The sequence below is a fragment of the Telmatherina bonti genome, assembly GCF_933228915.1.
Source record: "Telmatherina bonti genome assembly, chromosome: 15".
NCBI classification, from domain to species: domain Eukaryota; kingdom Metazoa; phylum Chordata; class Actinopteri; order Atheriniformes; family Telmatherinidae; genus Telmatherina; species Telmatherina bonti.
Genome location: NC_136613.1, coordinates 27,374,855 through 27,386,661, shown reverse-complemented (window position 1 = coordinate 27,386,661; position 11,807 = coordinate 27,374,855). Strand labels below are relative to the sequence as shown.

At 38.2% G+C, this 11,807-nt stretch overlaps 1 protein-coding gene across 1 annotated transcript; it reads left to right on the top strand.

Moving 5' to 3' along the window:
• Positions 1-2,968: 2,968 nt before the first annotated feature.
• LOC306766665 (FAST kinase domain-containing protein 3, mitochondrial-like) lies at positions 2,969-11,438 on the top strand. The gene is made up of 10 exons (XM_079254476.1): positions 2,969-3,052; positions 3,283-4,163; positions 4,255-4,405; positions 4,586-4,773; positions 5,937-6,105; positions 6,392-6,477; positions 6,556-6,727; positions 8,836-8,905; positions 10,294-10,408; positions 11,264-11,438. Exons 2-10 carry the CDS (start codon positions 3,309-3,311, stop codon positions 11,372-11,374), a joined length of 1,917 nt encoding a protein of 638 aa, XP_079110602.1. The 5' UTR covers positions 2,969-3,052; positions 3,283-3,308; the 3' UTR covers positions 11,375-11,438.
• Positions 11,439-11,807: the final 369 nt, after the last annotated feature.

Here is an 11,807-nt window from a genome sequence, read left to right as displayed (position 1 = left end):
GGGTTAAGACAGAGATGTAATGAATCATATATGTATATATGATGTAAAAAAAAAAAAAAAACAGGTAACATTCAAGAATTATTCTTCATGCATGTTACAAAGTAAGTGAAGCAAGCAGAGCTACTCACTTGCATAATGTGAATGACAAGGTCAAAGGAGTCATAAGTTGCGATGAACTAGCAGAGAAGTCACACAGACACACAGTTAGCTTAGGGCTAAGATGTTTGAATTCAATCCAGTCACATTTCACTAAGTCCTTAAATCCGATTTTTGTTTAAACAGACTATCACTTTAAAATAGTGGAGTAGGTAGCAGTCAAAAAACACATCTATACCTTAAAGGTGGAGTATGTAAGATTTTCAATATTTTCTAAATAAATTAACTAAAAAAATAACTACAATCATAATAAAATAGTTTTTTTAAACATGTAGGTTCCAGTCTGTCCATATTTTATGTGTTATTAAATTACAAGTTTAATTAATGACAAAGACCTTTCTTAAATGTTTGCCTACCAGTAAAAATAAGTGCTTTTGTCATTTGTCATTAATTAAACTTGTAATTTCATAACACATCAAACATGGACAGACTGGAACCTACACATTCAAAAAACTATCTAATTATGATTGTAGTTATTTTATTAGTTAATTTATTCTGAAAATATTGAAACTCTTACATACTCCACCTTTAAGAGTTGGTAAAAGCAAGAGAGGTGCAATGCGGTGTTAGCCAGATTGCTAGCTTCAAGATTTCAACATGACTTCATAACCTTTGCAACTGTCTTTGCAACTGTCTGTTTATATTTTGATGCACTGACTATGTCTGTACTGCAGACATACAGGAACCCATTACAGCTGTATCCACTGGCAAAAAAGAAGCTGTTTTTCAGTTTCCTAACCTGTAAGCCTTATGTGTAGGAGTAGGAGACTATATCCTTTAATTTTCAGGAGCAGACAAACAAGCCAACACTGCTGCCAGAGCTTTACGGTATCTGCACCATTATAATTCTGTGTTTTTACAGGTTACAACATCAGCTCTTTAGCGCTAGGTAAGCCTTTTTCAACAGAAGCAGAACTGCTGAGGGCACAACAATACTGACTACTGTATTTGAAAATCCTGTCAGTCATATTCCATCAAAACTGCAGAACTGGATTGTGTCCAAATGATCAGCTAAACATGTTAATTTAATCCTCACAGTGGAGTCAATCTGAACTCTTCTGTCAAGTTTCAGCACAGCAAAGTATGCATGTAAATAATTATACTTTCCAAATTCCCCATGAAATGTTAACATTACTATTATTTCCAACCCAGTAAAGCAAGATGGGAAGAGAGTAGACCAGATCTCCAAATGTGCCACGTCAATTAGTGACCAATGACTATGTGCTGATGAACTTGAATCGTCCAACACATGTTTTCATGTTAATTTTTATTTACCATCTGGATTAAACATATGTGCTGGTATCTGGTTCATGGTCAGTTTTCAGTTTCTGCTAGTTATGACCAAATCGTTGTACATAATTTTTTTCAATGCATGTTTGAGGAGTCGAACCATTAAAAAGAGACAACAAGGGCCCATGCCAGGAGAAGTATTGCTTGAATTTATAAGGCTTAATGGTTGAAACAGTGAAGATGAAAGTAATTAAAAGATTGTAAATAAAGGTATAAAATTGAACTTTTGTCTAAATATTTTACAAAAAATGACCAAAAAAAGAACCTTTCAGAACCTTTTTCCTTTTCCTCAAAACCTCCCGTCACATGGAGACACACAGGCAGTGAGTATTCAGTGATTCATCAAAATTACTGGCAGAGCAGTAACTTTATTATAACTGATCTTATCTAGTTTGCCCTGCTTTCCATTTTAAAGCTGTTTGTCCTTTTGCCCTTTTGTCTTGGTCCAACTTATGTCCAGAGGGCTTGTGGTGTTGCTGCTTGTTTGCAGAGATAGAGAAGTCCAGCCAGATGGGTAACAGACACACATACACACACTCATATATACACAGATTGTTTTGGAGATAGTAGGTGCAGATTACTTTTGGATCAGCTTTAAACACTACCAGTAATCCAACATCTCACATGCAAACATTCAACAGACAAGCAGATAAAACAAAAACAAAGAAGAAGAATGTCAGCGATTGTTGATTGTTGAAACAGATTGACATACGTTATACACCAAGTAATTAACACAAGTGGAATCAGTGAAGAAAACATCTGCATGTGTGCAGATAATACACAGTAACAACTAAAAATAAACCTGCTTCCTCTTTAAAAGTATACCAAATAGAAACTTACCTGCATCTTCAGGCAACGTTAACTTTTATGGAGGGCCGTTTTTATGACTATACCACCATCTAGTGGAGATCTGCGCAACTACATCTCCATGTGGGAGAAGGTGAGGTCAAAATGGTTGTTTTATGTTATGAAACTGTTTTCATGAGAAGTTGATTTCATAATAAGGAAGAGCAAAGAACCTCAATAATAGAAAAAAGGGGTAAAAAAAAATCTACTTGAAGATTTCCCAACAGTTTGGGGAATATGCAAACTTCCTTGTAACTATTGCAATCAGACATTTTGCCTATGTGCTGTATTTGGAAAGTTGTAGATGGACTGTGGAAGTGCTTTATTATTTGATGTTGTTCATTCTTTATTAATTTCAACAATGAAACACTGAATGTCTTAGGAACAAATGGTCTTTTAAGATTAATAAAGTGTCTTAATCTGAATCAGAATTTTTGTCAAAAATGCCTTACATATTTATTTATATAAAGGTTTTTTTTTCCCCAGAGTAACACAGTTAAAGATGCAGGTAGGTACAGCATATTCAGAGTACCATAACCACAACCACATTATTATTATTATTATTTTAATCAGTCTGCAGTGGTATGAGTATATACTATAATGTGAATCCAGTGTGTAATACCTAGTTTGGCCACAGAGGGGCAGCACATGTAAACACATGTGATCTTACACAACTTTCTTACAAAACGCTGAAGGCACGGTGTCTGTTGTTTGTATGTAATATGCTTCAGTCTTACATGATCAGAGACTCTCTGTGAAGGTAAGTCGTCCATAGTCTTAATAAAGAACCCCGGTGTATTAGCGCAGAGAATAATAGTTGAGTTTGCATTATCGCCAGTTTAGAAGGTTATAGATTATTTATATTTCTAATCAGCTGACGTTTTGTTTCCTTGTGTGCAACTGTTTTCCTTATATTAGTCCAGCCTTTGTCATGTGTGACAGCTATATTTCTTTACATTTAAAACAAAGTCTTGTGCTGTTTTGATACAGGAAAGGGACATCTTCGGGACAAAACCATGAAATCTATCTTGTGTTTGTCAGCGTCCCTAAGGGCAGCCTGTCAACACGCGTCCGCCTGTTTTCCTCTACACCGTGGCCTTGGTCTGTGCAGTTCAACTGGGAGATGTGCAAACGTAGATTTTGCCAGCAAAACCATGATTGCCCAACAAACATGTGGTACAGATGTGCGTTGTTTCCAAAGCGAAGGAACGCGTATCACAACAGCTGGTGCTGTGTGCGCAGCTCCTCCTCCTTATGAGATACCTGGGAACAGAGGGAATGAACTGACCATATACCGCATGAAGCACAAAGAGGCTGCTAGACCACCACCTCATCTCTCTCCATACACCCCATATGCCAAAGCACCCAAAGCCCTTGTGAATATTCAGTCACTGTTTGAGGAAGATGTCATCGCTGAGTTGTGCTATAAGTTGGCAGACTTTCCCAGCAATGACAGGGCGGAGGGACTGGCCACTTTACTTGGAGCATGTGTTGAGTTTGGCTTGGAAGCCCACAGCCCTCCTGTCCTCATACTGGTGAAAGAGAGTCTGGAGCTACTCTCCAACAGGGACATCGGGGTGGTGCAGCTCTGCCACCTGGGTAAGGTGGCGTGCGCCCTGGAGGGCCCCCAGAGCCGCATGGTGTCAGAGGTCATAAACGCTATCAGTACTGTTTTAGAAGAGGATGTTGTCTCTCCCAGAGAGGCAGCAGAGGTCTACTCCCTGCTGACTGTGTTGCACAACCCAACCAGCCAGCAGCAGACACTGATGCTGTCTGCTTTGCACAGACAAACACTAAGGCTGGTTCACAGGTTGAATTCCAGTCAAGTCAGCAATATTTTGCAGTCCCTGGTCAGGTTACAGCAGAGACAGGTAGGAACAGCCACAACTTTAGGATGAAATTTTACTTCATCTGGCTATTTCAAAGATAATATCTTGGATATATTGCTGTTTCTTTCTGCAGTCAGTTTCCCTGGTGCTGCGGCTCAGCCATCGGGCATCTCGGGTCTTCAAAGCTTTCAGTGATGATGAAATCTCCCAGGTCCTCTCTGCCTTAATGATTCTGGGACAGCATGATGAAGAGCTTCTAGTTGCAATGGAAAAACACCTGCCTGGTATCCACATTTGCTTATTTCTCTTTTAACATGACCTAGTTTTTGTTTTAAGTTGCCTTAGTTACAAATGTATGTAATTAGTCGAATTAAATTCCATTTTTCAAAATTTGTCTAATTTCTTTGTGTTGTGGCTATAAAAAAATGGAAAATCGACTCACTAAATTTGGATTTATGCATCAGGGAGGATGGGAAACTGTGATCCCGAGCTGATCAGTACTGTCATGGAGTACTGTCTGCAAATGAGGTGCCGCTCTGAGCCAATCTTTGAGGCTGTGGCTGAGAACTTTGTGTGCAATGCTGAGAGGCACACCAATCTTCAGATAACCAAACAGGTAGTCACCATGGGAAGACTCAACTACTTGCCTCAGGTGAGAGGGTTAAATATCTCATAATATTGCCATTTAATTTGACTTTACACATTAAATGGAAAACAGCGCGTCATCCTTGCCTGGAAATGGGTATCACAATGTATTTTGAATGGAAGTCCAAACACATTTCTACTTTTTCTGTTCTGACTTGGTGCCACCAACACATTTGCTGGTTGGGACTGGTTCACAATGTGTTTTACCAGTTTAAGCAACAGGCTTTAAGTGGGAATTGAGGAAAACTGTTGCTGTAGTTTAGAAAATAAAACGTGTTTCCATTCAACCTTGATGTGACATTTATCTTCACAATGTCTACAAAAGCTGATGCAGCTGGATTGCAGGGAGGCCAGTTGTAAAAAAAACAAAACAGGAGCTTTCTGTTCAGTTAATATTTACAAGGGTTTCTTGCCATATGTAAAAACATGCAACCATAACATCACCAATACTCGGGTATCTCTGTGATAGAACATGCCACAGTGAACTATGTTTATAGACCGTGGTTTTCAGTGGTAATGACTGTCTCCAGAGAAACATAGATGTTTTAAAATGGCTTTGCCTGGAGATCACAAGCATTAGTCTTGGTTTGTTTTTTATTCCTTGTTTCTTGCATACAGATATATCTCCAGATTCAGTTAATTTATCAATGGTCATGTACAGCAGATGATGAAATCTCTGTTCTTTGCAGTTTTACTAACAGTCCACTAAAAAGTTCTGATGCCCTTGTGAAGGAAGTTCAATCCTTTTATTTTTATTATTTATTGTTTTGTACTTGATCAGTTCACAACTTAGAGTCGATCAGAGACCCAACTGGGAAAACCAAGTTAAACGATTGTTTCTCTTCAGTTTGATTTTTCTCATTAAAACTCATGATTAACTTGTTTTTTTTTTTTCCCACATTTTCATTTATATTTCTGAAAAACTGGAGTTTCTCTGGATTTTGATTTTAATTGCCAATCATCTGACCTGGGTTGTAAAATCAATATGTTATTGTTATTGTTAGTGTTTCTTTTCCTGTAAGCACAATTGTAACAATCTTACCACAGCCATGGGCTAATTTAGCACCGGGGCTAAAATGCTAAAAAGCATCATTTTATGTCATTTTTTTTCTGTTTTAAGAATGGGCACATGCTAATCGGCTTCATTCTCTCCTCTCTGTTGCTCCTTAGTGTTCAAGCCAAATGTTTAAAAAGCTGGAAAGCATACTGTCAGCGAGGTTTTCCCAGTTCCAGCCTCGCTTGCTCATAGATTTGCTGCACGCCTGCATCCACCTGGAACGCTTTCCACTCAACTACCTCAGCAAAGTGTTCTGCCCGTACTTCCTGCAGAAGCTGCGAGGTATGTGCAGTGGTTGGCTTGTTGATGAGACAAGGGGAGAAGTGACACCTTATTTCCTGTATGAGGAAAATTCAGTAACAGTTTGTTTCACGGTGAACGTCTCACTCCAGATGTATGTATGCAGTAATAAGAGCTGCTCATGAATAACTTATTTAATACCACAAAAGGTATATAATCAGTAAATGCAGTTTTTGGTTGTTTTGTTTTGTATCTAAGTACTATGCAAACAAATATATGTATGCAATAGCCGTATGTCTGATATGAGACATCTTTGTCTGTCCTACAGAGCAAGGGGAGCCGCCAGACAAAAACACACTGGGACAGCTGTCACAGCTCCATCTCTCTACCTCACTAGAGTGCACATACTACTGGGTGAGCTTCAGACAAATACAGTTTTTGAAATTCATCGAGACGTCACAGTTGTGTAAATGGTAATATGTTTTGATTCAGGGTCCCAGACTGCCCTTCTTCCTCCATGTGAAGAAGTTTTCCTCTGTGGACCAGGTCTTTGAGACTCCTATGGAGAGTTTGTTGTACAAACAGATCAAAGGTCCACTTCAACAGCTGCTGGGTGGGAAATTTTTCTACACTAGGATCTTTGCTCCCGTTGGATACAGTATCGGTAAGCTCCAGCTTCATGACACATGCATAAATACTACAAAAATATACTTATTAAAGAATTCTGAAACAGAAAATCAGTATGTGCAGTGTGTACAAGTGGAAGTCAGTGCTGTCAAATGGTTGTAAGTCAGTGTCTGAAAACACAAACCAAGCTGCAGGAGAGAGGGAGATGCAGGAAGCCTAAAGCTTTTATGCCGCAGGTGCACTAAAGCCAGGTGTTCTGATGAATAGGAGCCACCCATACCACACGTACCTACTTATAAACATAAATAAAATAGTTATTAAAGCAAGGCTGTCACACTGCAGTAACAATGAATTAAGATACAATACATCACTATCATTGTTTTCTGACTGTGGCAGTGTCAGCTGTGGGCCATACTGTTATGTTTTGGTCTTTTCTCTTCTGTATCTAAAAGTAATCACATGAATGAAAGTTAACAATGACCTCACATTCATACAATTTTGTGATTAAAATATCTCATAAAAACATCACTGCTGCTACAGAATATTTTTGGAACTGTACTTCTTTTAGTGAAAAGTAGGGACAAAAGAATCATTCTTTGTGTGTGAATATTATAATAGTAAGAATTTAAAAAATATTAAATATAGACAGTCTTGTCAGAAAATTTTACATTTTCATTTACCTAAATTGTATTAAAAAATGATCCATCTACACTTTGTCTGTGCATTTAAGCACTAAATTCTATTTTCGGTTGTGATATTAACATAAATAAATATTAAGTCTATAGAAATTTAATAAGACGATAATATTCCATCCTCCCCCCATTGAATTGCATGATGTAAAAAATAGTTAATAAAAATATAAATAAAAAAATATATATAACAAACAGAATTTTGAAATGTTATCATGGCCTTAATACTACTATTGTTCATAGACACAAACTATGATGCTGTCATAAAAATGGACATAATGAGTTTAAGATCTAATGGATTATTAGCATATCAAAACAACGTTGCTCTGCAGCAACCCAGATATCTGCCAAAGGAGACATTTATGTGGTTTTTTTTTTTTATTACAAGCTGACACAATTAACTGAGGAGTTAAATAAAATGTCTGGGGCGTGCTTTGGTCAAAATAATGCAGACTGTATGCTACAGCAGCTCATTTCTTCACTCAAATTTACATTTTGTTCAAACATAACAGTTGTGTGAAAGTATGACTGCTTGAATGTTGAACAAAATTCAATTATTGAAAAACTGTATAAAAGCTTGAAAGGTGAAATTTGAATGATTTGAAAATATCTGAAACTGACTGAATTGTACCTGAATAATCCTGGAAAAGTATTAAAATTAGAAACATTGAGAATCCATTTGAAATATTTGGGGTATAGTTGAATGTTTTGAAAGTTGAATGACATTAAAAAAGTTGAAGTATGATAGAACTGGAATAGCTGACAAAATGACAAATGTTGAAGAATTTCTCATTCATTCTCTCATTTCATTTTCAATCAGGCAGAAATTTCCCAAAAAGTTGACTTATTCTATAATAATATAAACAATAGTAAAATTAAAATCAAAGAGGTGAAACAACATGTGGTCGATTGCATGCATGCAATCATCATCTGGCTACTTCATTGCTCACATCTCAGAAATCAGATCACCCTACAGACTTCCATTCTGCTCCTTTCTTCCTGAGGGTACCTCTTCTTTTAGATCTGTTCTTCTCAATACCCATTAAGTGCACTATTATATTAGAGAGCCCAATACAGACAGCATCACTGGATGAACTGAAAAGAATTAGGTGATATAGATACTGGGGATAGTGATGCAACATGTTTTTTGGATTTATCTTATTATGACAAACTTTCTTGTCACTAATGCACCCGTTTGGATGTCATTTACAACCAAACAGGTAAAAGTTGTGTCTTAAAATATAAACTCCAACTTCAGCCGTTAGTGGAAGCACAAACCTGTGAGGTAGCGATTCTAGTTTAACATTTCGCAGTGAATTTTATTTTCAGACATATATTTTATAGGAACATTTAACATCATTTTACTTCAAAAGCAGCTCATCAAAGCTTTACTGTCCTTGTTACTCCTGCTGTACTAATAGACATTTAATATTTTACCTTCCTGTTTCTATTGCAGATGTGGAAATATGCCTAGATGAGAATGGATTAATCTTGCCTCTGCCTCAGTGGGAACACACTTACAAAAGGTGAGAGCCATTGTGTTGGATGAAGCTGATTCCCTTCGACATGCGGACTATAGTTGTTAGTGTTAAGTATGAGGTTCATACAGTTCCAAAAGGCTGCGCTTAAAAACAGACAACTCGCTTGAAAATGGAGCACATGCATGGTAAACACGCAAGTACATGTTTTAATCGAGTAAACTAGTACCTGCGAGTGAAAACACCCTCATGAGAGCCGATCGGTCCAGTGTGGACACATATGTGGCTAAAATGAATTATCAGACATGCAGAAACAAACTTGGACCAAACAGGATATTTTTACTATATGAAAATGAAAAGGCAACAACTAATAATAAAGATAAAACAAATGCAGAGCATTCAATTTATAGATGCACACATATACACTCATCCATCCATTTTCCTAATGCTTGCCACGATTAAGGGTCACATGGAAGCTGGAGCCTATCCCAGCGATCGTTGGGTGAGAGGCAGGGTACAACCTGGACAGGTCCTCAGTCCATCACAGGACCAAAACAGAGACAAACAACCATTTACACTCACATTCACTGCTAGGGACAATTTAGAGAAACCAATTCTCCAATATGATGCTCTTAACACATCGAGTCCACATCAGCGCCGTTGGTATAAATTAGACGGTCTAGTATCTTAAGCCAGGATTAAAATATTTTGACAAGAGGATGTTACTGAGTTTCTGTGCACAGATTGTTGTGGACCGGTTTAAGTCAAAAGCTGTTGTTTAGTCCCAGTCTGTCCCTGTCTCCATACCGGGCTCTGGAAGAGAAAAAGAGCAAGATGGACAGAGGCTGTGGTGAACTTGGACCAGGAATGGATAGGTTGGAGAAAAAATAGTCACAATTTCTGGAAAGAAGTTACTAAAAACAAGATAGAAAACAGTTGATAATGCTCCCATCTGTGTTCAGACTGGCACACATCAGCCGCAGTCTCTACTTCCGGAGTCTAAAAACCTCAGCAGCTGGGGTGAGCAAGCAGTGACAAAGCTGAGAGTGTGCTGGCCTCTGCCATGAGGACATTAGGTCACATATGTGTCTACGGAGAACTAGTCGGCTCTCAGGAGGGCGATTCTCTTCTTGCAAATGCTGTTATTCCCTCACAGTGCAGAAATGTCTCCTTGCAATATGTGTTTTCACTCCCAGGTACTAGTTTACTCACTCGTAACATGTAGACACGTCCGTTGTCTGTTTTCAAGCACACCTCTTTTGGAACTAAATGAACCCCATAGTTAAGGTTTATGATTTAAGCCATATGGGCAAACATGACAAATACCAGATACTTCACTGTTTAAACAGTAGCAACAGACTGTGAGTAAGTTTTAACAGTTTTTTGGGTTTTTTTTTTTTTGTTTTTTTTTTTTTAATTTGCCATGTCTTCTATAGGATTGCACTATTTTTGGATGGTCAGAACCGTTTCTGCAGCAACACACAGCACCTATTGGGGAAGGAAGTCACAAAGAGGAGACATCTCTGTAGGATGGGATATGAGGTGGTGCAGGTGGGCTTTACTAAATCTGACTGAAGACCTCAGTTCTGTCGTCATATCTTTATCTTAATCTGCTGAGTCATCTAAGTTATTTAAAAATTAGGATGCTGTTACATATTCTTGCCTGTTTGTAGATATGATTTTCCACTGGCATTAAAGCCACAAAGGGCATGTTTTTAACATTCTCATTTTGCACATAAGCCATGTTAGGATTTTTTGTGAACTCAGGATTTTTGTCATTCTCAGATTTTGACATTCATAGGAATAATTTAAAATAAAAGCTGATGAATATCAGAAACTCAAAGATTTTGAAGAAATATTTCTTCTTAGATTAAGTTCATTATATCTACTCCTATTTTCATTAGATTTCTTACTCTAATCAGACAAAGCTTTTTTAGAAAGGAGCTTTACTTTTACCTATCACATGTTTATACTGGGGCTGCACGGTGGCGCAGTGGTTAGCACTGTGGCCTCACAGCAAGAAGGTCGCTGGTTCGATCCTTGGCTGGTTTGGTCAGTGGCCTTTCTGTGTGGAGTTTGCATGTTCTCCCCATGTATGTGTGGGTTCTCTCCAGGTACTCTGGCTTCCTCCCACCATCCAAAGACATGTATGTTAGGTTAATTGGTCACTGAGCATGAGTGAGTGTGAGCATGAGTGTGGTTGTTCGTCTCTCTGTGTGTGGCCCTGCAATGGACTGGCGAGCTGTCCAGGGTGTACCCTGCCTGTCGCCCAAAGCCAGCTGGGATAGGCTCCAGCTTCCCCACGACCCTGAATTGGAATAAGCGGTTCGGAAAATGAATGAATGTTTATACTGTCACTTCGGTCTTCTTCAGGAACGTCAAACATCTCTCCTTTTTCTTTTTCAGATCCCTTACTTTGAATTTGAGACACTGAGAACCCAGGAGGAACAGGTCCAATATCTCCATAACAAGATCTCTCCCATCATCTCCAAGTTCAGATATAACCAGGCTAGATAGGAAAAAGTTCAGCTGGTATTTAGTCTTTCAATATGTGGAATTACCAGAAGAAAATAAAGTAGTATTAGTCTGCCATCTAAGTGTCCAGCAACCAAAGGAGCCTTTCTGCAGTGTTGTGCTTTGTTCTGGCTTTATTGTATGAAACAAATTTGCCTTATGTTCATCAGAAAATGATCTATTATCAACTGTCAGCTTTGTGCGTAAGGGGGGCATCACAGCTAGCTACTTAAGGAAACAGTGATATAAATAGATTTTTTTAATGTTTTTTTTTTTTTAATTGTTTAGATAAATGTCATAATTAATATTAATAATAATTAAAGCCGCAAGCGGCATCCATCGGGTCCTCGCCTCATGCCGAACCCTCCACCCGAACTCGCCACAAAGCTTCCGGGTGGATGTGAAGTAAAAGGCACGAATCCAAAACTAGTTTGTT

What these genes read in the sequence shown, in the direction of transcription:
- LOC306766665 (XM_079254476.1), top strand. Translation starts at nt 3,309, where the DNA reads ATGAAATCTATCTTGTGTTTGTCAGCGTCCCTAAGGGCAGCCTGTCAA. An exon ending in TCAGGTTACAGCAGAGACAG is followed by an intron (nt 4,164 to 4,254) that starts GTAGGAACAGCC and finishes TTCTTTCTGCAG; the next exon opens with TCAGTTTCCCTGGTGCTGCG. An exon ending in TCCCGTTGGATACAGTATCG is followed by an intron (nt 6,728 to 8,835) that starts GTAAGCTCCAGC and finishes TTTCTATTGCAG; the next exon opens with ATGTGGAAATATGCCTAGAT.